Source organism: Bos indicus x Bos taurus, chromosome 5 (assembly GCF_003369695.1).
Source record: "Bos indicus x Bos taurus breed Angus x Brahman F1 hybrid chromosome 5, Bos_hybrid_MaternalHap_v2.0, whole genome shotgun sequence".
Classification (NCBI taxonomy): domain Eukaryota; kingdom Metazoa; phylum Chordata; class Mammalia; order Artiodactyla; family Bovidae; genus Bos; species Bos indicus x Bos taurus.
This window is the reverse complement of record NC_040080.1, coordinates 90,036,091-90,062,160: the sequence shown is the minus strand read 5'-3', so window position 1 is coordinate 90,062,160 and position 26,070 is coordinate 90,036,091. Positions and strand designations below refer to the sequence as shown.

The 26,070-nt window shown below is 45.6% G+C and overlaps 1 protein-coding gene across 4 annotated transcripts; it reads left to right on the top strand.

Annotated features, from left to right (window-relative positions):
* The first annotated feature begins 504 nt into the window (after positions 1 to 504).
* FAM186B (family with sequence similarity 186 member B) lies at positions 505 to 26,070 on the top strand. Of its 4 annotated transcripts, none has more exons than XM_027542769.1 (8): positions 505 to 689; positions 7,637 to 7,704; positions 16,450 to 16,632; positions 16,971 to 18,630; positions 19,332 to 19,524; positions 21,508 to 21,683; positions 22,346 to 22,531; positions 25,762 to 26,070. In XM_027542769.1, exons 3-8 carry the CDS (start codon positions 16,527 to 16,529, stop codon positions 25,910 to 25,912), a joined length of 2,472 nt encoding a protein of 823 aa, XP_027398570.1. In that variant the 5' UTR covers positions 505 to 689; positions 7,637 to 7,704; positions 16,450 to 16,526; the 3' UTR covers positions 25,913 to 26,070. The 4 variants fall into 4 exon arrangements, with proteins under 4 accessions (XP_027398570.1, XP_027398569.1, XP_027398571.1 ...); XM_027542770.1 differs by lacking the exons at positions 505 to 689; positions 7,637 to 7,704 and adding exons at positions 9,166 to 9,971; positions 11,276 to 11,501 and having other exon boundaries at positions 19,332 to 19,533; positions 21,514 to 21,683; XM_027542768.1 differs by lacking the exon at positions 7,637 to 7,704.

Here is a 26,070-nt window from a genome sequence, read left to right as displayed (position 1 = left end):
GTTCAATGCATAGTTATTTTTAGCACTTTAATTCACTCATTCAACAGCTGTTTATTTTGAACACCTGTTAATGTGCCAGGAAGTGTGCAGACACTGGGCAAATAGCAGTAGAAAAAGTAAAAGTGAACAGATCTCCGTAAATCCCTGCCCTCGTGCGTTGTACACGTGTTTCTCACGTGACTCCAGTGTTGCTTCATTTGAGACTGGCTCCCACCAAGTGGTGAAATAGTGAGGTGAGGAGCCCAATTCATTTTAGGAATAAAGATGTGAGATAGATATTATGTTGCACAGATAAAGGAACTATGCTGCTGCTGCTGCTAAGTCGCTTCAGTCGCGTCCGACTCTGTGCGACCCCATAGACGGCTGCCCACCAGGCTTCCCCGTCCCTGGGATTCTTCAGGCAAGAATACTGGAGTGGGTTGCTATTTCCTTCTCCAGTGCATGAAAGTGAAAAGTGAAAGTGAAGTCGCTCAGTCGTGTCCGACTCTTAGCGACCCCATGGACTGCAGCCCACCAGGCTTCTCCTGGATTTTCCAGGCAAAAGTACTAGAGTGGGTGCCATTGCCTTCTCCGAAAGGAATTATAGCCTAAAGCTATTTAATGACTGTTCAACGTCTCAGGGCTAGTAACTTACAGAGCTCCAGGCATTCGGGTGCAGAAAGGTGGAACATCTTCCCTCCAAAGCCCAGGTAAAGGTATTTCCTTTTTTCTTTATTTATTCACCCTTAGCTGAGCCTGTGCTCTGTGCTTTGTACAGTGCTAGATATTGAAGATACAAAGAACTCTCACCTGCGTCCGATTGCCGGAAGCTGAGAGCCTAGCCGGTGAGAGATAGGAAAACAACCAATAGGAAGTAGAAGTTCTAAAGGTGACAAACAGGCGGAAAGGAAGAGAGAGTCATTCTTAAGGCCACTGCAGAGAGAAACTTCATTTGGAGGGAGTTGGTTTGGGAGTGTTTTTTTGGCAGCATACAGCTTGTGGGGATCTTAGTTCCTGAGCCAGGGTTGGAACCTCTGCCGGCTGTAGTGGAAGGGACGACCCTAACCACTGGACCACCAGGGAATTCGCAAACCATGTGGTTTTCATTGTAATACTGCTGCTGCTGCTAAGTCGCTTCAGTCGTGTCCAACTCTGTGTGACCCCATAGACGGCAGCCCACCAGACTCCCCCATCCCTGGGATTCTCCAGGCAAGAACACTGGAGTGGGTTGCCATTTCCTTCTCCAATGCATGAAAGTGAAAAGTGAAAGTGAAGTCACTCAGTCGTGTCCGACCCTCAGGACCCCATGGACTGCAGCCTTCCAGGCTCCTCCGTCCATGGGATTTTCCAGGCAAGAGTACTGGAGTGGGGTGCCATTGCCTTCTCCGCATTGTAATACTAGATGGGCTCAAAGAGGGTCTAGTCCTGTTGCTTTCAAATGTTGTTATTGAGACCTCTAGGCATAACACAATGGTTCAGGGGCTCCATAAACTTTTATTAATCATATTTTATTTTTACAGTGTTTTTTTAAATGAGATAATTTTTAAGAATACATAGACACAGCAGAGCCCTTCCTCCATCATCTCTACCTCTTCAGCCATATTCAGCTCTTTTAAACTGTTTCTTTTGGCATTTATCTTCATAGCTTTGACCCTCCTCCAGCTGTATCCCTCCGTTCAGAGTGAGGCACCCAAGGGAATGTGCCTACCCAAAGCCCGTTCTTGCATGCTAAGTCGCTTCAGTGGTGTCCAACTCTGTGCAACCCTATGGACTGTAGCCTGCCAGGCTCCTCTGTCCAAGTGATTCTCCAGGCAAGAATACTGGAGTGAGTTGCCATGCCCTCCTCCAGACTCAAAGCCCACTTACCCTCTAATAGATGATATTCTGAATACCTGGAACCCTGGGATTCCCTGCCCAGCTTGCTTCCTGGGCCTGCACCAGCTTCTTCCTTGGGTCTTTCCTCCCCAGGGAGACCATGCTGATAATGTGGGCATTCCTAGGACTGAGGGGTAGCCAGGGAACAGCTATTCAAGCAAGAGGAATGAGCACAAGCTGGGATGTCCACAGGACCTTATGCGAGGCTCTCTCATTGCAGGACAGAGGCAAGGGCAGAAAGGAAGGGGGTCAGGCAAGAGTCAGAGGCTAGGGGCTGCTATTTTCTACTGTAGAACTCAGGATTCCCAAAATTGTAATTTAGAGCCTGGCCTTTTAGGTAGGTCCTTAGGAAAGTATATTTGTTAAGTTAGGAGCTTGGAAGGTATTTTCTTTAACAGTGTGTTGTCTTAGTTTGTAACATTAAGATATGTAGTGTGTGAGTCTCCATCTGTAATCTTGTGGGGCCTTGTCGAAGGCCCCACAAATAATAGGGGCAGGATTGAGGATTTAACTCTTTCCCCTTCCTCTCTCCCCACTGCTCATACCTTCTTCTTATCTCCTATCTGCCAAAATAAATTTGATGATTTTTGTTCGTTGAATTTTCAGTTCTTACGATGCTGTGACTACATATGCTATTCACAATTGAGCCTTGTAAAAAACTTTGATTACTCTTCCTTTCCTGCACTTTTTATGTTTCCTGGAATTAGTAATTATCTTGTTTTTTCATTTGTTTAGTTTTCTATGTGTTTATCACAAAATCTGCCTCAGAATCTTCCCGCAGTTGCCTAAATCTCTTCTCAGAATGTGTAGATACAGGAGATATCCTATCAATTTCATCTTCTTGATGACATCTGGAGCCTTCTGACCTGCTCCAATATGTTTATCCTCCCACCCCCTTGCTTCACCTAGCATCTCCTTTCTCATCCTTCTAGGCATTTTCTTTCCCTCTCTCCTTTGTTAGGTCTTTTATTTGCCATTTTCAATATCTTTCTCTTTTTTAACTTATACCCTCTTGAGGAGACCATCTTCTAGAAGCTTCCCCAGAAAGGAGAAGGTAAATTATTTGGAAACTGCACATTTGACATTACCATTATTCTATTCTGACACTTGCTCTATTGTTTGGCTGGGCCTGAATTTCTTTGAAATTATGATGGCATTGTGATATCACTTTCTAGCTTCCATCACTGCTCTTGAGATGTCCAAAGTCTTTTAATTCCTTATCCTTCATAAGTGACTTTCCCCCTCCCTCTGAACTTCTCCTTGTCTTCAGTTTTCTGAAATGACAGTGATATGTCTGGGAGAGGCTATTTGTAGTGCTGGGCACTCAATGACTTCTGGGAAATAATGTTTCTTAAAATTTTATTTATTTATTTGACTGTACTACATCTTAGTTGTAGCACAAGGGATCTTTAGTTATGGCATGCAGACTCTTAGATGTGGCTCGTGGGATCTAGTTCCCCAACCAGGGATCGAACCTAGGCTCCCTGCATTGGGAGCATGGAATCTTAGCCATGGACTCACCCATTTGTGATTTCCTCCCTGCCATTTTCTCTCATTTCTTTTTTGTAACTCCTGTAATTCAGATGGAAAAGGAAATCGCAACCCACCCCAATGTTCTTGCCTGGGAAATCCCATGGACAGAGGAGCCCAGTGGCTGACAGTCCACGAGGTCTCAAAGAGTCAGACGCCACTGAGCACGTGCACACATCTCTGACACTATTAATGATCCTTTTGTTTAAATTTTCTTCTTTCACATAATTGCTGTTTTCTCTAAATTTCTTTTCCTGTGATTCTGGTTTCTTTCATGTATATTCTTTGCTTTTATAATCCTTTGTTGTCTGCTCACATTAAGGATGGGTTACCAAAATCCCAGTTAGAAGCAGTTGTGCTCTGTGGGCTCAGGTACGTGAGTGGACTTGTCTCTAAGAACTTCACTGCGGGGAACCTCTGGAGTCCCATCTTTAGGCCTGCCTTTTCGGGGTGGTCAGCAGTCTGGCACAACCAATTCCATTTGCCATATGGTTGCCACACTACAGTCCAAGGATTCATCCTTCTCTGTTCTGTCAGAAACCACTCATCTAGCTTCCTAAAGTATTTCACTCTTGTCTCCTCTCCTGTTTTCCTGTCTTTGTGCATTTATGCCCTAAAAAACAAATCCCTTTGCTATAGTTTTAGTGTATTTTTAGTAGAGCAAAATTAGATACATGTGTTCAATCTACCATTTTTACCCAGAAACTTTAAATATCTTTTAACTATTTGTAAAACAGTAGTTTAAAAATATGAACATTCAGATGTCCTACATTTCAAATTTTTGGTTTTGTCAAAACAGGCTAGTTGACATTGAATGATTTTATAACAGAGATAGGAAGTTGAACTTACAAATGTGTTCTAATAAGACATTGCTTGTGTCTGTTTTAGATAGTGAAGTTCTACAAAAGGCTTTGCTTGCAGAAGGGGGTTGGCTGGGTTTTTTTTTATAATTTTATGTACTTATTTTTATTTCTTTTGACTGTTCTGAGTCTTCATTGCTATGCAGGCTTTTCTCTAGTTGTGGCAAACGGGAACTACTCTCTAATTGTGGTGCACAGGCTTCTCATTGCAGTGGCTTCTCTTGTTGCAGAGTAGGGCCTCTAGGGCGTGTGGGCTTCAATAGTTGCAGCTCCCAGGCTGTAGAGCACAAGCTCAGTAGTTGTGGCGCGAGGGCTTTGTTGCTCCTTGGCACGTAGGATCTTCCCGGACCAGGGATCGAACCGGTGTCTCCTGCATTGGCAGGCGGATTCTTAACCACTGAGCCACTAGGAAAGTCCCCAGCTGCTTTTTTAAATGTTTGCAAACATCTCTTTTGAGCTGGTGATCAATTAGTGTGACCCTTGAACTGTGGTGAAGGTTCTGCTATTGGCCTGCATGGGAGAGGGGCTTGGAGGAGGGAGCGTCCCAGCCTCAATGGTAAAGGGAATGAAATAGGGAAGACTTGCCACCTGAGCAAAGAGAAAGAGTTCTTTCCTTATACCCTCCTGACTAACTTCCAGTCCTTTGTGCTGTCTGCCCACAATCCCTCCACAGCCTTGAACATTATAGAACATTACATTTTTAAAAATCAGTTTGGGGGACGTCTCTGAAGCCTCTACTGAGCCTACACCCTGTAGAGCCTATGCTCCGCAACACGAGAAGCCATTGCAATGAGAAGCCCGTGCACTGCAACTAGAAAAAGGCTGTGTGTGGCAACAAAGACCCAGAGCAGTCAAAAATAAATGATTTTTAAAGTTTAAAAAAGTATATAAAAGTCTGCTTTGGGATTTCCTTTGTGGTCCAATGGCTAAGACTCTGCACTGCCAAAGCAAGGGGCCTGGGTTTGATCCCTAGTTATTAGGGAACCCTGGAGAAGGCAATGGCACCCCACTCCAGTACTCTTGCCTGGAGAGTCCCATGGAGGGAGGAGCCTGGTAGGCTACAGTCCATGGGGTTGCAAAGAGTCGGACACGACTGAGCGACTTCACTTATTAGGGAACTAGAGCCCACACACAGCAACTAAGACCCAGTACAGCCAAATAAATAAATAATTTTTTTTTAAAATCAGCTTTATTGACGTATAGTTTACCCATAATAAAGTTCACCAATTTGAAGTGTAGGGTGCAGTGAATTAATCATGACATAAAACAGTTCCTTCCCTCAGAGACCTTCTTTGTTCCATTTTGCAGTCAGTTGAATCTCCCTCATCTGGCTCCTGGCATCAACTAACCTCCTTTCTGTCACAGCAGTTTTACATTTCTAGAATTTCATAAAAGTGGAGTGTATAGTTTGTAGTAGTTTGTGTCTGCCCTTCTTTCGCTTGGTATGAAGCTTTTGAGATTATCCATGTTGTTGCATGTATCAGTAGTTCATTCTTTTTTAAAAATACAGAGTGGTACATTTCATTGTTTATCCATTTACCAGTTGATGGACATTTAGATTGTTTATAGTTTTGAGCTATAACAAATAGAGCTGTTTATGAATATTTGTGTATAGGTCTTTGTATGGATATGTTTTAATTTCTCTTGGGTGAATACTTAGGAATGGGCTTGCTGCATTGTATGGAATAGATATTTAATTTTTTTTTTTAAACTGCCAAGCAGCTTTCTAAGTGGCCATACCATTTTACATGCTCACCTGTAATAAACGAGGATTTCACATGCCAACATCCTCCTCAACACTTGGTGTGTTCACGCTTTTTATTGTGGCTAACAAGTTGTGATTTTATGTGTATTTCCCTAATGACTAATGATGTCGAGAATCTTTTTATTGCCTACTTACCTTTTGAGAACCTTCTCTTTTTTTAAGATTTATTTATGTATTTTTGGCTGTGCTGGGTCTTGTGCTACATGCAGCAAGAGGGGGACTACTCGGCTGTGGTGCGGGCTTCTCACTGGGGATGGCTTCTCTCTGTGTGGACTTCAGCAGTTGTGGTTCCCGGGCTCTGGAGCACAGGCTCAGTAGTTGTGGCCACAGGCTTAGTTACCCCTTGGCCTGTGGGATCTTCCTAGACCAGGGATCAGACCGTATCCTCTGCATTGGCAGGCGAATTCTTAACCACTGGACCACCAGGGAAGCCCGTGAATATCTTCAGTGATGTGTCTATTCACATCTTCTACCCATTTAACAACTGGATTGTTTTCCTTTTTGTAATTGAGTCATAGTGGTTCTTTATATATTCTGAATACAAGTCCTTTATCAAATACATGTTTTGCAAATAATTTTTTTCCTGTCAAGGGCTTCTATTTTCTTTTCTTTTATGTCTATATCAGGTCTGTGCTTTTATAATATTCTGTCTTGTTTTTTGTAGCAAGACAATGCTAACTGCATAAAATGATTTGAGAAGTATTCCGTTACTGTTCAACTTTCTCAAATAGTGTATATAGAATTGTATTATGTTTTCCTTAAATCTTTGGCAAAATTTACCAATGAAGTTATCTGGGGCTGGAGTCTTCCTTAAGGGAAAGGTTTTTAATTACAATTTCTTTAGTAGATACAGGGTTTTTCAGGGTTTTGCTTTCTTATTGAGCTTTAATAGGTTGTATCCTTCAAGGAATTTGCCTATTTCATCTAATTTATCAAGTTTATTGGCATAAAGTTTTTTCATAATACTCTCATTATTTCCCACTATAGAGTCTGTAGTGATGTCCCCTTTATTATTCCTGATGTTGGTAAATTGTGTCTTTTTTCCCCCCTGATGAAAGCTGGATAGAGCTTTATCAATTTATTAATCTTTTCAAAGAACCAGATTTGGGTGATTGCACTGATTTTCTCTATCTTTGTTTGTTTGTTTTATTTATTTACTCTTATCCATACGATTCCCTTCTGCTTCAGTTTCTCTGTAATTACTTATCTAGTTTCTTACTCTAAGCACTACTTTAGCAGCATCCTATAAATTTTAATATGTCAATTTTTCATTTTCACTCAGTTCAAAATACTTCATAGTTCTCCTTGTCATTTCTTCTTTGATTCATGAGTTGTATAGAAGTATGTTGTTTAATTTGCAAACATTTGGGAATTTTCCCACATACCTCTTAATTATTGGCTTATGGTTTAATTCCATTGTGATCTGAGAACAGATTTTGTATGATTCTAATCTTAAGCTTATTGATATTTGTTTTATGGTCCAGATTATTATTCCATATGCATTTGGAAATAAGGCATCCTGCTGTTGTTTGGTGGTGTGTTCTATAAATGTCAATTGAGTCAAGTTGGTTGACAGTATTTTTGAAAACTTCTGTATCCTTGCTTTTTTTTTCTCTACTTTTTCCAGTTGCTGAAAGAAAAGCGTTGAAGTCTCTAACAGAAATTGTGGATTTATCCATTTCTCCTTTCACTTCTGTAAGTTTTTTGCTTCATGTATTTTGAAGCTGTTATTAGGTTCAAATATATATAGGATTACATCACTTTTATTAGTTGACACCTCTATCATGGAGTTTATGGATTTAAAAAGGACACCTCCCTTTTTAACTTTGCTAATCTTTCTTGTTCTAAAATCTGAAATTGGGACTTCCCTGGCGGTCCAAGTTTCCAATGTAGCAGGTGCTAGTTTAATCCCTGGTCAGGGAAATAAGATCCCACATGCCGTGCCATGTGGCCAAAAAGTAAAAAATAAAATAAAATCTGAAATTGATGTAGTCACTCTAGCTTTCTTTTGACTAGTATTGGCATAGTTTATTTCTTTCCATCTTTTAACCAATGTGTGTCTTTTTATTTAAAGTGTGTTTCCTGTAGACAGAACATAGTTTGAGTCTTGGGTTTTTCTTAATTGAATCTTATAATCTATCTTTTAATTAGCTTATTTAGATCATCTATTTAATGGCACCCCACTCCAGTACTCTTGCCTGGAAAATCCCAAGGACGGAGGAGCCTGGTAGGCTGCAGTCCATGGGGTCTCGAAGAGTCGGACATGACTGAGCGACTTCACTTTCACTTTTCACTTTCATGCATTGGAGAAGGAAATGGCAACCCACTCCAGTATTCTTGCCTGGAGAATCCGAGGGACGGGGTAGTCTGGTGGGCTGCCGTCTACGGGGTCGCACAGAGTCAGACACGACTGAAGTGACTTAGCAGTAGCAGCAGTAGCATGATCATCTTCAAGAGAAAGAAAAAGTAGAGAGGGAGAGAAAGGAAAAAAGAGGAAGGGACCCCAGACGGGGAATCAAAAAAGCAGGTTGAAGTCCTGATTCTGTACTTGCTAGCCCTGTAACTTTAGATAAATCTCATAACTCTGAGCCTCAGCTGGCTCTCAAACATGTTTGTAAGGATGAATAAGTTATTTGTAAACTACAACATGCTCTGAAATCACAAGGGATTAAAGGAATCCAGTGCCAGATGTATGGATAGGAATCCATAAAGCAGGATGTGAGTACCTCAAAGGCAGAACTAGGTCTCACTCTTCTGTATTTCTAGCACCTAGCTTCATGCCTGAAACATTAAATGTTACCAATAAGTGTTCATTGCAGGAGTGAGACAATGAAAGAATTAACTTTGAATAAGCTTGAGCCATAGGAGAAGCCCATAGTGAAGGAATGATAGTATGTAAAAGACGGGTGGGTGTCAGGTGACATGTTTTTAAGTGGCTATCGCACTGCTGAGAACTGAACTTACAATGTTTAATTCCTTAACTGTTAAATGTTTCAGTAGCATGGAAGAATGAAGTGAAGTGAAGTCACCCAGTCGTATCCGACTCTTTGCGACCCCAAGGACTGTAGCCTACCAGGCTCCTCCGTCCTTGGGATTTTCCAGGCAAGAGTACTGGAGTGGGTTGCCATGTCCTTCTCCAGGGGATCCTCCCAACCCAGGGATCGAACCCAGATCTCCTGCATTGAAGGCAGACACTTTACAGTCTGAACCACTGGGGAAGCCCGGAAGCATGGAAGAATAATTTGCACATATATGTATTTTTCTTACATATTCATTAATTCAACAAATGTTTATTAAGTGCTTATTATATACCAGGCAAAGTTCTAGTCCTGGGCATGAAACAATGTCCATTTTAATCATTTGTTTTAAAAAGGCCTCTGGTAATGATGATTATCTTTAGTGAAAGTATTGATTAAGCCCTGACTCTTGGTGTAAATTGAAATGTATTCCCATTAGTTATTGGTTAGTTGTAATTTTTTTAAAAAACTTCTTTGGGAAAATAACTTTTTCTAATTTTTTTTTTACTACTTTTAGCCATTAATATTAGTTTGGGAGCATAGCATTTAATGATTTTTTAAAAAGCAGTAGGCCAAGTTAATATATATTAGGTGATGGATATGGATAAAAAGCTAGATAATCAAGCAGATAGATGACAGGAAGTCATTCTTCCAGTCAACCTGATGATGTCATTGGAAGAAAGAAGGTCAGTTGGAACCTGTCACCTGGCAGTTACAGGGAGCTGCAGCTAGGAAGAGGGGTCAGGAGCTGCCCTGGAGTCCTTAACCCCCAAGCAGCCAACACTGTGTTCAGGCAGGCCCCTGCACCAGAGGCACAGGAAGTCTTTGTGACTGACAGAGTGATCCAAGATGGAGAAAGATAAACCCCCACAGTTGGTGACCCCTGCGTCAGTGAAAGCCATCATCTCAAGGATTGAGGCTGCCCAGCTAACTCGGGCTCAGGAGGTAACCCCTGAGATGAAAATGTCACCTTTCTGTTGGGGTCTGATGGGGAGGCCAGGGACTGATGCCAGATTTGGGCAAGATTCCAGCTCTGGGCCCCTGTGGGGCCTCAGGATCCTCAGCAAGCTGGGTTTATGGATAGCTTAGTGCAAAATATTCACCTCCTATAGATTGGCCTCTGGAGGGTGATCTGGAATCAAATCTCCCTCCCCGCCCCCCCCACCGAGGCCAGCGATGGGTCCAGGAAGAGGACAGCCCAAGGGAAGCCCTAGGATGGCCCTGAGACCATGGTGGTGGGTCCTACCAGGGCAGATGCTGCTGCTAAGTCACTTCAGTCATGTCCGACTCTGTGCGACCCCATAGACGGCAGCCCACCAGGCTCCCCCGTCCCTGAGATTCTCCAGGCAATAATACTGGAGTAGGTTGCCATTTCCTTCTCCAATGCATGAAAGTGAAAAGTAAAGTGAAGTCGCTCAGTCGTGTCCGACTCTTAGCGACCCCATGGACTGCAGCCTACCAGGCTCCTCCGTCCATGGGATTTTCCAGGCAAGAGTACTGGAGTGGGTTGCCATTGCTTTCTCCATACCAGGGCAGAAGGGGCCCAGAGTTCATGATTTCAGGTCTGTTCTTGGCAACCTATCAGAATCTCCCCAAGCTGAGCCCTAGAAACTCTCATTTTTAAATGGGAATCTCTGATCCTTGCTTCCCTTGTGGCTCAGCTGGTAAAGAATCCGCCTGCAATGTAGGAGACCCAGGTACGATCCCTGGGTGGGGAAGATCCCCTGGAGAAGGGAAAGGCTACCCACTCCAGTATTCTTGCCTGGAGAATTCCATGAACTGTATAGTCCATGGGCTCACAAAGAATCAGACACACCTGAGCGACTTTCACTTTCACTTTTCTGATCCTTGGGTTTCTTGGGGCCTCATTTTTCTAGTCTGTTGCCTCTGGATCCTTGTGAGGAGAGATGTCCAGAAGTCCCTGCAAATTCTGAAATTCTGAAGAAATGTTCACTGTGGATTTTTTGTATTCTCTCCCTGACCCGGTCTTAATAATTGAAATGAGAGTAATTAAAGCTAACACTTACTTTCTGTGCCAGGTGCTGACCTAAGTGCTTTACAAATACTGGCTCATATAATCTTTATTAAAACTCTGTGAGATAGTTATTATAATGATCCCCACTTTACAAATAAGAAAACTGAGGCCCCGAGAGGTTTAACTGCCTTGTTTAAGATCACATAACTGGAACATGGCATCTGGTGCCAGAGTTTACATTCCTAAACACTACAATCTACTGCTTCCCGTGTAGAATATTTCTTCCCAGCTCTCAGAAATCTTGGACAATGTCAACTGTGTCATCAACCGCTTCCAGGAAGAATTAGGATATGATTTTAAAAAAAAGGCGAAACCTCCCCAGCCACAGCAGAAGGGCAAGAACAGATTCATCTTGCTGGAGAAAATATCCTCCTTCTCCGAAGATGCTAAGACTAAAGAGAAGAACTTGTATGAAATTCTTCACTGGCTAGGTGACTGGGGTGAGTTTGCAGGGGGGGTGCAGTCCTAAGGGTGGGTTCCTTCCCCTAGTGACTCTGGTTCCAGCTCACTCAACCTCCTTCTTTCCCCACCCTAGGCCAGCCTTTGATGGGAGCAAGGGCAGGGTGGTGGGTGCAGAAGGAGCAAAAGACACATCGTAGTGCCTCGCCAGTGAAAACATCACCCACTCATGACATAGCACGTCACCTCTACTCCCTAGAGAGACAAATGTGTCATTGTCCAAAACATAACAGATTGTGACATTAGATGCTTGTGTGATGAAGCCTAAGTCATGGGTTCATTATTATATCTCATTTTTTAGCGAGACAGAAACTAAATGCAAACTCACTGTTTTCTTTTTCCAGCTTTATTGAGATATAATTGACAAACAACATTGTATAAATGTTAAGTGTACATGTGATTATTTTATATGTATATGTATGCAGTGAAATGATTATCGCAATAACACATCATCTCACAGCTTCCCTTTTTTTGTGTGTATGGTAAGAGCATTTAAGATCTTCTCTCTTAGCAAATTTCAGATTTGGATATTGAAGGTTTAGTTCCAGACCACCACAATAAAGTAAATATCACAATAAAGTGAATCATAAGAATTTTTTGGTTTCCCAGTGCATATAAAAGTTATGTTTTTATTATACTGTAGTCTATTAAGTGTATAATAGTATTATATCTAAGCAAACAATGTGCATACCTTAATTGACAATACTTTATTGCTAAAAAATGCTAACCATCATCTGACCATGCAGGGTTTCCACAAAGCTTCAGTTTTTAAAAAATGCAATATTTGCAAAGAGCAATAAAACAAAATGCCATTAAACAAGGTGTGCCTGTATACAATACAGCGTTAACTGTAGTCGCCATGCTGTATATTAGATCCCCAGAACTTATTCATCTTATAATTGAAAGTCTGTACCTTTAACCAACATCTCCCCATTTCTCTCACTTCTTAGCCTCTGATAACCACCAGTTTACTCTCTGTTTCTGTCAGCTCAGCATTTTTTTGTTTCCATTTCCCTGTCTGATTTATTTCATTTAGTGTAATACCCTCAAGGTCCATCCATATTGTCACGAGTGGCAGGATTTCCTTCTCTGTTGTGACTTAATAATATAGATCTTCCTTAGCTTATGATGGGTGTACATCCCAATAACCCTATCCTAAGTTATAATACCATAAATCAAAAATGTACCTAATACACCTAACCTTCCCTAGTGGCTCAGATGGTAAAGAATCTGCCTGCAACACAGGAGACCTGGGTTCCATCCCTGGGTCGGGAAGATCCCCTGGAGAAGGGATTGGCTACCCACTCCAGTATTCTTGCCTGGAGAATTCCACGGACAGAGCAGCCTGGTAGGCTACAGTCCACGGGGTCCCAAAGAGTTGGACACAATTGAGTGACTAGCACTTTCACTTTAACCGACCAAACAGGTTAGCCTAGCCTATCCTATTCAGAACACTTCCGTTAGCTTATCACCTAACACAAAGCCTATTTTATAATAAGTGTTGGATATTTCACATAATTTATTGAAGACTATACTGAAAGTGAAAAACAGGATGACCGTATGCATACAGATGGTTGCGAGTGTATTTGCTGTTTACTCCTGTGATTGTGTGGCTACTTAGAGCTGCAGTTTGCTGTTAGTGCCAGCATCATAGGAGTATCATACCATTTATGGCTAGCCTGGGAAAAGATAAAAATTCAAAGATTTCTACTGAATGCATATTACTTTCACATTGTAAAGTCAAAAAGTCAGAAGTTGGGGACTATCTGTATTTCTTTATATATACCACATTTTCATTATCCGTTCATCCATTGACTGACACTTAGGTTGCTTCCATGCCTTGACTCTTGTAACATGGGCTTCACTGAACATGCGCATGCAGATATCTCTTGGAGACAGTGATTTTGTTTCCTATGGTTATATACCCAGAAGTAGGATTGCTGGATTATATGGTAATTCGATTTTAAATTTTTTGAGGAACCTCCATACTGTTTTCCAAAATGGTTATACCAAGTTACACTCCCATAAACAGTGCACAAGGGCCCCTTTTCTTCCTGTCCTCACCAATACTTGTTATCTCGTATCTTTTACATAATTGCCATCCTAACAGGTCTGAGGTAATATCTCATTGTGACTTTGATTTGCTTTTCCCTGATGATTGGTGTTGGAGAAGACTCTTGAGAGTCCCTTGGACTGCAAGGAGATCCAACCAGTCCATTCTGAAGGAGATCAGTCCTGGGATTTCTTTGGAGGGAATGATGCTAAAGCTGAAACTCCAGTACTTTGGCCACCTCATGCGAAGAGTTGACTCATTGGAAAAGACTCTGATGCTGGGAGGGATTGGGGGCAGGAGGAGAAGGGGACGACAGAGGATGAGATGGCTGGATGGCATCACTGACTCGATGGACGTGAGTCTGAGTGAACTCTGGGAGTTGGTGATGGACAGGGAGGCCTGGCGTGCTGAGATTCATGGGGTCGCAAAGAGTCGGACACGACTGAGTGACTGATCTGAACTGATGATTAGTGATGTTAAACACCTTTTCATATACTCATTGGCTATTTGTATATCTTCTTTAGAAAAATGTTTATTCATATCCTTTGTCAATTTTTTAATGTTTAAATGTTTATTTATTTATTTGACTGCATAGGGATCTTTGCTGTGTTATGCAGGCTCCATAGTTGGGGCTTTTGGGCTTAGTTGTTCTGAGGCCTGTGGGATCTTAGTTCCCTGACCAGAGATTGAACCTGCATTTTGCAGGGTGGATTTTTAATCACTGGACTACCAAGGAAGTCCCCTTTGTCCATTTTTAATCAGATTATTTGTTTTGTTTTGCTCTTGAGTTTTGTGAGTTTCTTAGATATTTTGGATATTAACCCTTTATTAGATATATGGTTTGTATATATTTTCTCCCATTCTGTAGATTGAACCTTTTCACTTTGTTGATCATTTCTTTTACTGTACAGAAACTTTTTTAGTGTGATGTAGTTCCACTTATTTATTTTTGCTTTGGGCTGCTATCTATGGGGTCGCACAGAGTCGAACACGACTGAAGTGACTTAACCTTTTGTTGCCTTGCTTTTGATGTCATATATATAAAAAAAAAGTCATTGCCAAGATGAATATCAGAAAGTTTTTCCCCTAAGTTTTCTCCTAAGAGTTTTAAGGTTTGGGGGTTTATATTTAATTCCTTTCAAGTTAATTTTTGTAAGTGGCATAAGACAGGAGTCTCCAATTTAATTTTTTTGCATGTGAATGTACAGGCTTACCAGCGCCACTTATTGAAGAGATTATCCTTTCTTCACTGAGTCTTCTTGGTTCCCTTGGCAAATACTAGCTGACTGTATATGCATGGATTTATTTTTGAGCTCTTGATTCTGTCCCATTTGTCTCTGTGCCTGTTTTTATGTCAGTGCCACACTGTTTTGTTTACCGTCAGTTCCGTTCAGTCACTCAGCTGTGTCAGACTCTTTGTGACCGCATGGACTACAGCACACCAGGCTTCCCTGTCCATCACCAACTCCCAGAGCTTGCTCAAACTCATCTCCATCGAGTTGGTGATGCCATCCAACCATCTCATCCTCTGTCGTCCGCTTCTCTTCTTGTCTTCAATCTTTCCCAGCATCAGGGTCTTTTCCAATGAGTCACTTCTTTGAATCAGATGGCCAAAGTACTGGAGTTTCAGCTTCAGCATCAGTTCTTCCAATGAATATTCAAGACTGATTTCCTTTGTAATATAGCTTAAAATCAGGTAGTGTGATGCCTCCAACTTTGTTTTTGTTGCTCAAGAGTGCTTTGGCTATTTGGGGTCTTTTGTGGCTCCCTATGGATTTTAAGATTGTTCTCCTAGTTCTGTGGAAAATGCTACAGGATTTTGATAGAGATTGCACTGAATATATAGATGACTTTGGGTAGTATAGAGATTTTAACAATATTAATTCTTTTGATCCATGAACATGGGTTATCTTTCCATTTATATGTGTTTTCTTCAATTTCTTTCATTAATGTCTTATGGTTTTCACTGTAGATATCTTTCACACACTCCCATTAAATTTATTCTGATGTATTTTATTGTTTTGATGCTTTTTAATTGGGATTGTTTTCTTTATTGCTTTTTTAGATAATTAATTGTTAGTGTGTGGAAATGCAACTGATTTTTATGTGTTTATTTTAGGTCCTGCAACTTTATTGAACTTATTAGTTCTAATACTTTTTTTGGTGGAGCATACTAGCTATTTCATAGAGGAACTCAAGGGTGATATTCAAAGTACTGAATGGATACTAGGCCAAAGAGCACGGATGCCAGCTGTAAGCAACTGGTATAGCCATTTGGGTGTGGACCAGCTGCATGCAGCCCTGGAACCAGGTGCTACCCCTCTTAAGATCAGAACTATCCCATCAAGAGACCTCAGTCTGGTGTGAGATGTGGTGGATGCTGTAGTGTTGGAGGAAGATGGTATAAGCATGTGCTCTAACCCTCCTCGCATTGCCCTGCTCCTGAGTGCTCAGTTCAGTGGTTCTTCAGCTGCCTCCAGAAACTAAGCAGAGCTGTTGACTCCAGTTAATTCATTTAATTGTCCAGATAGAATAAATAAGTAGGCTAGGCAATGAGCGTAGAAAAATAACAAGGCAGACACATGCTTGGCCTTGTAATACAACAATACAATTTAATATCTATGCATATTTTCTACATGGCAGGTCTCATGTTAATCATTTCACTTGTGTTATCTCATTTAATCCATACCCAACCCTTTTTTGGCAAGAATACTAAGGCTCAGGGGAATAAGTGATTTGCCCAACATCATACAGCTAATAAGAGGTTAAACTAATTTAACCTCAAAGTCTGCTGGGGTTACCCCCATGCTCTACCACTGTTTCGGGCTCCCTAGAGGACAGATTGTTATCAGCCTGAATCTCCCACTCTCTCTCAGGTGACAGCCTGACCTATGAGATCAAGAACAGGAAGAGTGAGGAGGAAGAGGAAGCCCTGGATGAATGGATCGAGGTGATGGAAAAGGTGTTACCCCTCTCCCTCATAGCCACCAAAGGAGGCATCGAGTCTCTCATTTCCCTTTGCTCTACTCTCATTGAAGGACAAAGGAAAGGGGCACAAAGTAGGTACCGGGAACAGCATGATTAGAAAAATAACTCTACTCCAGGGAAATATGGAGGATCAGGAGTGTGTTGAATTGAGTTGAACTGGATCAAATAGGTCCAGACCCCTCTGGGCCCTACAGGTGCTGTGGAGCTGACAGACCCTGACAGGTAAGCTCTGAGCCCAGCAGAGTCCTCTCCCGACAGTATCTCCCCTGGCCTCATATAATGCCCCAGCTCCTTATTACCAAAGCCCTAAGAGGGCTGGATGGGAATGTGGCCAAGCAGGATCTGGAGAATCAGTATAATCCTTGGATCCATGGGAGCTTATTGTCTTTGTTCTCTCTACCTCTCCTAGTGTCCAAACATACCTTCTGGCAGGACTGGCAGGAACAGAGCCCACAAAAAGCGATATCCTGCCCTCAGCCCCTGAGCCCAGAGCAGATGCTGCAGGACAAGCACACTACCTGTGTAAAGGTCTCCGAGGTGAAGTCCATGTTACAGGAGCTCCTGGACTCCACCATGTTCAACCAAGGGGAGGTTAGGGCCATCAGGTACATGTCTGCTGTGGTGGAGAACCTCAATAAGGCCTTGATCCTCCAGCACAAGGAGAACAGGAGCCTGGAGGCCAAATACAGGCACCTGAAAATAGAGATGACCAAAGAACTCAGCAACCAGAAGCTGTACTTCCAGAAGTCCCTCCAGGTCCTCGAGAGTAAGAGAGATGCCCTGCTAAAGCAGATAGACATTTTAGGGGGAAAGTACCATGACCTGCTCCTGATAAAGCATGCCCTAGAGTTCCAGCTGAAGAAAATTCAGTCTGCTGGAGCTCAAGCAGAAGACTTAGTCAGGGTCTTGGTTGAGTTCCCAGACCCTGACAAGAAAGAAGCCCTCCCAAAGAAAGACACAGTCATGGAGGAAACCCAACAGGAGCCCAAGAAGGAGGAGCAGTTTTCACCATGTTCCCCAAGCCCCATGGCCATGGCCTGGGACAGTGGTGCTATGCCTTCACCAGATCAGCCTCTTTCCACCATGACCGTGGATTCAAGGATTGCAGATGTGTACAGGAGCAAGGACGCTGAAAGTCTTCAGCCTGTGTTGCCATCCTCCATGGATCACATGTTTCCTAAGAAATGGGAAAGACTGTCAGCAGAAAGCCCAGGTGACAGAGCCAAAGACCAGGACTTCTTCCAGGAAGTGGCCTGGGAGAAGGAAGTACTCCAAATTAAGTCCCATTTTCAGAAGCAGCTGTCCCTAGAGAGGTCGAGGAAGTTGGCCTTGGAGAGCAAGGCAGAGGCCAGGGAAGAGGAGCTAAGCTGGGAGAGGCGGAGGCAGCAGTGGCAGCAGGAGGAGGAGATGTGGCTGCAGCGGCAGGAGAGGTGGGCCCTGCTAGAGCAGGAGCACGAGGAGAAGCTGCGGCAGTGGGAGGCAGAGGAGGCAGCAAGGGAGCAGCGGCTGAGACTGGACCAGGAGCCCAGGGGCCCGTGGAGGGAGCCGGAGCAGCCGGGAGAGGACGCAGAGAGGATGATCTTCGTGCCCATCATTCGCTGGAAGGACTCGGAGGACGCGTCTTTGGCACCTCCCCCAAGCCGGGCCCAATCTGCTCGCCAAGGCAGGAGGCCATGCGTGCCCAGGTCCCCTAAGGCCCAGCAGCCCATCCCAAGAAACCAGAGGTCCATGAGTTCAGCCGAGTTTACCCAGAAACCACAGGCCCACCGGCTTCCCGTGAAGCCCAAGAAATCGGCCTCCTTTCCTGTCACGGGTACATCCCCAAGAAGGGTGACCCAGCCCCCTGTGCATATAGCCCCGGTAACTCGGAAGGAGAAGGTATACCATATAGACGTGGAGGCCCAGAGGAGGAATCTGCGGCTCCTGACTGAGGAGGACACACTGGGGCTGCCCTACTACCTGCATGGTAAGGCGCTGGAGCTCACCACCACCACCATGGAGCTGAATGCGCTCAAGCTGTGGTGCCTTTTCCACAAGTACATCTGCTACAGACACTTCCAGAGCCTCCGGTAAGTCTTCCCTGGCAACCATTGGCACCACCCACACCCATGGGCAGAGCCAGAACCCAATGAGAAAGAAGTAGCGTGGGGCATGGGGTGGGGAGAATCACCCAGGCCTGGACATGATGCCCCTGAGAGAGGGTCTTGCACAGGACACCCAGCCTCAGAGCCTTGGGCAACCCTGAGGTGTGGGAGGAGGAGTACTTAACACTGCTCTCCCTCTGGGAGTCTTCCTGCTGTCTTCCTGTCGTCCTACTGCCCTGCCCATAACCCGCCTGCCATGCTCCCCCATTGGCCTTACTTCCTATTTCCAGCCCAGCCCAAGGCTCCTTACCTGACACCACCTCACCTCTGCTCCCTGTTTTCCCCAGTTCTCACACACACAGAGTCATGCCGATTAACCCACTCCAGTACTCTTGCTTGGAAAATCCCATGGACGGAGGAGCCTGTTAGGCTGCAATCCATGGGGTCGCTAAGAGTCGGACACGACTGAGCAACTTCACTTTCACTTTTCACTTTCATGCATTGGAGAAGGAAATGGCAGCCCACTCCAGCGTTCTTGCCTAGAGAATCCCAGGAATGGGGGAGCCTGGTGGGCTGCCGTCTATGGGGTCACACAGTTGGACACGACTGAAGTGACTTAGCATAGCATAGCATAGGGGCTAGGAGGAGGCCCCTTCACCCACTAAATCACTTCCCTCTCTTTCCAGCCAAGACGTGATCAACCATATACAAGTCGTGCGAGAAGCTGGGGCTTCCTACAAGGCCCAGAACCTCTTCCTCTTCCTGGAAAACGTGGACCACCTGCAGAAACTCCAGCTCCAGGTGTGGACAGACAAGCAGAAGGACCTGGAGGAGAAGCGCAGAGGGTGCCTGAGCAGCATGGCAACTATGTTCCCCAAGGTGGGCCTCGCACCTGGCGACCTTCTCAGGGGTCAGCACGGCCAGCAGGAACAGGGCCAGGATGGAGCTATGGGGCTGTGGGGGTGTGCCTGGGGGCAGGAGAGCAGATGGGAAATCAGAGAGCAGATTAAAGCCTCTGAACCAGGAAGAGGGGAAGGCAGGCGGCAGCCTGAGTAGAAGGAAGGCAAGTTTTCCAATCTCCATACATGGGGGGAGAGCAAGAGAGGGAAGAAAGGGAAAGTCGCTCACTTGTGTCTGACTCTTTGCGACCCCATGGATTGTATTGGACTATACAGTCCATGGAATTCTCCAGGCCGGAATACTGGAGTGGGTTGCCTTTCCCTTCTCCAGGGGATCTGAGGGACCCTCAAAAAGAGCTGGAGGGGACTTCCCTGGTGGTCCAGCGGTTAAGACTCCGTGCTTGCAATGCAGGGGGCACAGGTTCAATCCCTGGCAGAGAAGCTAAAGTCCCACATGCCACAAGGTGCGGCCAAAAATAAATAAATAAATTTTAAAAAGAAAAGAGTTAGAGAAGGAAGCCCCTTCTGCAGGGGAGGTAGCCAGAGCCTGCAGTCCAGCTCTGTGCTCAGATCCTCCTCCCGTGGGTCTCCTTGTCCAGCTCCTGTCGGATCTGGTTGCTCTCTTGGTTGCTCTCCAGGCTTGGTCTCCAGGTCTTCTTCACCCTCATGCTGGGGACTCCCTTTACTGCTCTCTGGGGACAGCTCCCCTGCTTCCAATCCTGGGTCTCCCTTGTTTTAGTGGAGCACCTCCTCCAGGCACTTCTTGACAAAGGGTTCCTAGCAGGTAGAATCACTGAGACCCTGGTTGTCTGAAAATGTCTTCACTTAATATCTACCCTTAACTGAGGTTGACAGCTTGCCTGAATAGAGAAGTCTAGATTAGAATTCATTTTCTCTCACAATTTTGAAGGCACTGATCGTTGCCTTCCAGGTTTTGGCTTTGCTGTTGAGAGTCCAAAGTCATTCTGAGTCTTACTGTATTGGGTTTCACCTAGTTTTATTCTCTAAGGGCTGCCTGCAGTTTCCTGTACTCTTTCCCTTGCTGCCAAGGTCAGAAAAGCATTGAGTGCTGATGTGGCCCACAGGAGGCTAGCTGATGGCTAGCAGTGACTCTGAATCTGCTAAGACGGGCCAGGAGGTAACCCCCCTGAGTCCTGAGCAGCAGTGGTCAGAGTCTGGGGGAAGCAGTGTCCTGAGGGATTCAGCATTGGAAGTTGAGTCAAGGCAGTTGGAAGAGCCTTGCCATGGAGCCATCTCCCAACTCAGTTTCCTGTCTCCTTATACTAGTCTTGATCACCTCCTGTAGGTGTCTTGACGTGCTAAATTGGTTTTGAGATTGAGAAGGAAAGGGACCATATATATATAATTCTTTAGGTGGCTGTGAGGGTTCCCCCAGCTCCTTGCCCAGGGCCAGGGCAGAGGCTGAATGACTAGATACAGAGAGCATTCCAGACACAACCTGACCCATGTCATGAACCCTATGAGTCTTCACAGTTCCAGCTGCTCTAGCTTCTTTAGTTTTTTCTTTGCTGTTTTGCCCATTGTCTGGATTCTCCACAACAAAGGAGAAAACAGGAACTAAACCAGCAAATTGCAATTCAAGGCATTTCTAGGAAATGTGATACATTGAAGTCCCAGGGGGTCTCTAATTGGAGGGATTCCTGGGGCCTCCCCCTTTGTGCTAAACCCCAAGTCAGGCAGCAGTTGTGTTGGGCTGTGCTCAGCCACTCAGTCATGTCCAACTCTTTGTGACTCCATGGACTGTAGCCCAGCAGGATCCTCTGACCTTGGAATTTTCCAAGCAAGAATACTGGAGTGGGTAAACATCCCTCCTCCAGGGGATCTTTCTGACCCAGGGGTTCGAACCTGTGTCTCTTGCATCTCCTGGATTGGCAGGTGGATTCTTTTAAAAGAGGATAAATTCCTGTCTCTCTGATGATGCCTCTCTGCTGGTTTCTCTTAGCTCCAGGAGTGGAACGTTAACCTGCACACCCCTGTGGTCATCTCCCCAAAGTCAAGGAAAAGCAAGCCTCCTCCATTCCTACTGCGGCACATCCACTCCAGCAGCCCCTTCTGCAAGCGATCCCAGGAGCTCTTTAAGACTAAGCACCAGCCACGTGTGCCCCAGCAGATGGCCCGGTAGGTGCACGGAAGCCGGGGGCAGCTGGCTGGGTGAGTGGGGAATCAGGGAGCAGGGGTGAGCAGACTGGGGAGGGGACCAGAAGCTCAGTGAAGGTACAGACAAGCAAAGCTCACCCATGAGTTGCAAGGAGCCCAGCTTCTCAGCCACCCTGCCCAGTTCTGGCCATTGGCCTAGATGAGGGTGTGTGTATGTGTGTGGTGTGTGGGCTTCAAGGGCCAGCCTGACCAAGTATGTTTCAAACTATGCAACTGAGAGACTCCTGGGACTCACAGCTGAGAACTCACAACCATTTCTACCCCGAGCATTGGTCCGTCCATAAAAATAAACTGGAGCCTTCCCACCCCGTGACCGCTGGGCTCAAAGAGAGACATTGTGAGCCACACCTCAACCATCCTAGTGTGGCCGGCTCAGGGCTTCAGCCCCGGGGCATGTCTCGGAGGAACAGGGGCTATCTCGGCAGCCTTTTCCAGTAGTTCCTCAACCAGAGGAGACTCCAGCAGGTGAGACTGAGAGTTGGGAAGGGAAGAGATGTGACACGAAGGATGGTGACAACTATCTGAAGGGGAAGAAAACCCTGGAGAGCTTGTTGCTCCCCATTCTCTCCCTTTCTGCAAGTCTAACTTCGTCTCTTTTTGTACTTTCCGCCTTCACACCCCAGCCAGCAGGGGAACCAGATGGAGGCCATGTGGAAAATTGATGTGGCTGCCTCCAGTTACCCCATAGAAAAGAAGACCCCCACCAGCCTGTCCTGGGACCAGCTAGGAGGTTTCCCAGACATTCCCCGCCTGTTGGCACTGGATGTGCAGTCCTCCTTCCACAAAAGCTTGATGTCCCTCAAGGCCCGGTAAGGTTCAAGGCCAGATGGTCAATCTGGATTCAGGGACACCTGCCCATTAAGGGCAGGGGCCAGAGTAAACACTCCCTGTGTCCAACCGCCCAACAGATATCTTTCCAAACATTAATGATGACTCACTGTAACACACTGAATCTGCCCACAATGCAGGAGACCCAGGTTCGATCCCTGGTTTGGGAAGATTCCCTTGGAAAAGAGGAATTCTCCAGTATTCTTGCCTGGAGAATTCCATGGACAGAGGAGCCTGGTGGACTACAGTCCATAGAGCTGCAAAGAGTCGGACATGACTGAATGACTAACACTTTCACTTACTGTACCACATCAGACAGACAGATGCTTACCTGCCTCATCAGGCATGAGCTTGGGTCCCCACACCAACACCATTCTAGTTCTCTCAAAGACTCCACATGGCATCTCAGAAGACCAGGATGGAAGTCTTTTCTTTCCACTTATTTCCTGGGACTTGCATTTAAATTACTCAAGAGTGTGTCTTGCCCTAGGCCTGGGGGTTGTTCTCAAGGTGAGCCAGGTGCAGGTATGGAGAGATGAGAGAGACCAAAAATCTCAGGATAAACCTGGGCCCATCTTTGGCACTGTTATTTCCTTACCGCCTTCAAGAACTGGCCCCGGGAAGAGCAGCTGAGGGGAGGGAAGTGGGACTCAGTGGGGCCAACAAAAGACTTTTCTGGTTAGGAAGGTTCAACTCTGCCTCTCTTGGCTTGAAGACTCAAGGTTCTTCAGGGAACCCTTCTACATTACTAATGCCAGCTGTCTCTTGTGGCCCTGGCCATGCGCCATCTAAAGATCTCTGACCGGATAGGAATTCCCTGGTAGTCCAATGGTTAGGATTTGGCACTTCCTTTGCCGGGGACCCAGTTTAATCCCTGGTCAGGGAACTAAGGGGCTTCCCACGTGGCCCTAGTGGTAAAAAACTTGCCTGCCAATGCTGGAGATACAGGAGACCCAGGTTCGATCCCTGGATCAGGAAGATCCCCTGGAGGCAGGCATGGCAACCCACTCCAGTATTCTTGCCTGAAGAATCCCATGGACAGAGGAGCCTGGCGGGCTGTAGTCCATGGGGTTGCAAAGAGTCAGATGTGACTGAAGCAGCTTAGCACACACACACAGGGAACTAAGATCCTGCAACAAAAGAATGAATGAATGAATGAGTTAGACAGGGAGCGGGCACTGATGCCTGCCAGTCTAGACCTAACTGGAACCAAGCCTGCAAGATGCTGGTGCTGCCATTGTCCTCTCGGCAGGGACTGAGGGAAGACAGGGTGGCCCAGCAGCATCAAAGAAGGCTGGTGCTCGGCTGTGATCCTACTCTGAAGTGGTCCTGAGAGTCCCAGCTGGACATCAGCATAGCCCACCTAGTACATACATACCTGGCTTCGGTTCCTAAAGCGATTCCAAGTGTGTGGGTGCGTTGCTGTTATTGTTAGTTGATTTGGATACAACAGAATTGAGCAAACAGAATTGAGAATAACCGAAACAAGTGTGGCAGAATTCAGTAACCCAGAAATCGACTGGGGCTGCACCCTGCTGAGACTGGGCTAAACTTGCCCTCAACTCCTGCACCCCCATAGTGGTGTCTCTCCTCTCTGAGCTCCTTCTCTGCATCTGTTTCAACCTGAGGCACGAACCCCTTTGTTCTTCAGACACACATAAAGGCATGCACGTAAATATCAAGTAAACACATGCCACTTGGCCGCACGCGCTTCATGATGTTAGTAACTTTCTGAAAATTTAGGAGGGTGACAAAGACAGGGATTCACAGTGAACAGCACCACAGAGCAGCCTCCTTTCTTCCTCTCTTTCTGTATATAACATGCAGAATGCAAAAACTCCTTCTTTGTCTCACGCAGAGCTCTTCCACCCACACCCAGCCCTTCACTGGGATCTCAGCTTCAGATTTAAGCACTTATCAAAATATTGCTCCCACCAAAGACTTTCTCTTTTCCAGGGGAATTTAGGTGAATACAATTTTCTTCTCCCTTTTCTAACTCCACATGCGTGTATTCAGTTTATCACAGTACCAGGTGTAGAAGTCAAGCCCTGCTGCTTCTGTCTTCTTTACCCACATGCCAGGTGGGCACCACCTACCTGGATGTCAAGCCGATCCCCGACATTTCAGGGCAGTGCTGCCTGCCTTGTCCTGGGATCTCAGTTCTATGGCCTGAGAATCTCCTGCTCCTGAATGCAAGTTCTCTGCCGCTTTCCAGGCTCCTGCTGCCCCTGGGCTGGTGGTTGTGCTGCTGTCTTTGTGAATTCTCTGTGTGTATGCACCTCTGGAGACATGCTGCTTCCACTCCCAAAAGTGCATCCTGTCTTTGGCTGCCTGCCCCAGGCCTACCTCAAATCTGCATGTCCACCTGTTTCATGGGTCCAGGCCACTCACCCCTTTGTGACCCTGCCCACCTCATCAGCTCCCCTGGCTGTGCTCTCCAGTTCACAGTAGTGGCTAGTCTCCTAACTGGAACCCATCTCGGGCCAACTGTGCCGTTCTCCCTGTTTGCTTGGCTCTGGCAACCTGCCTCATCAAAGGCTAACTGGGATGTCTTCTCAGCTTGTGGGGAAGGGCTCTTCATCTTTCCCCTGGGCTTTGGGACTGAGTCTCTCAAAGGCCAGCAGACCCCCTCCTCCAGAAGGTTTCTCTGCTTTGTTTTACACATGTCTCCCCTGGGCGCTCTGTCTGACAGGTAAGATAGCTACATGCCCGCACACTCTAGGCACTGTGTGTAGTCCGAGAAGAATCTTAACCTCGACTCAGACTGCCCTGCCCTCCCTTGCTCAGAGCCTGTTTCTGCACAAAGTACATAGTGGTTCACATGTGTGTGCCGAGATGCAGCGAGCAGGGACTCATGCAGACTTCCAGTGCGGTGCTGACAGAGGAGAGGGCTTATAATTTGGTTTCTGGGAAGGAACCAAGATAGGGGTGGAGAGGAAGAAGCATGGATGGGTAAGAAGGACAGGAAACAGTGACGGGAGGGAGAGGGAGAATTCTGTGATGTGAAAGAAGAGGAAGATTCGCAAGAAAAGCAGCAGAGCCCCTGGAATGTGGCAGAAATGTCGTATTAAGCAGTTCCACATCTGGGTCAGCCCTGGACTGGTCTCCCAGAGTCAACCGGGGAAACAGCTGGGTAGGCTGGGTGGGCACTCACATCTCAGGGGCCATGTCTCAGCTGCTCCCCAACCCATAACTGTATTAACCCTTTCAGTGCCTCAGTGACGCAAAGAAAGGAAGAAGAGGAACCCCCAGAGGAGTCAGCTGAACTTGTTCATAAAAAGTCAAACGAGTCCTTCCCTGGAACCCTAAGGAGCCAGAAGGATCGAGACAATCCCAGCCCCATTCCATGCCTGAGCCAGTGATTCTCAAACTTGTTCCAAAGCAGATTCCCAGCTACTGTTTTTAAACAAACTCTCTGGGTCCTGCTAAGTAATCCTAGAACTTTGAGAAACACTACTTTCCTCTTTCAGTCAGCAAACTGTACATTGTTAATAAAATAGAGATATGTTTATTTTTAAAA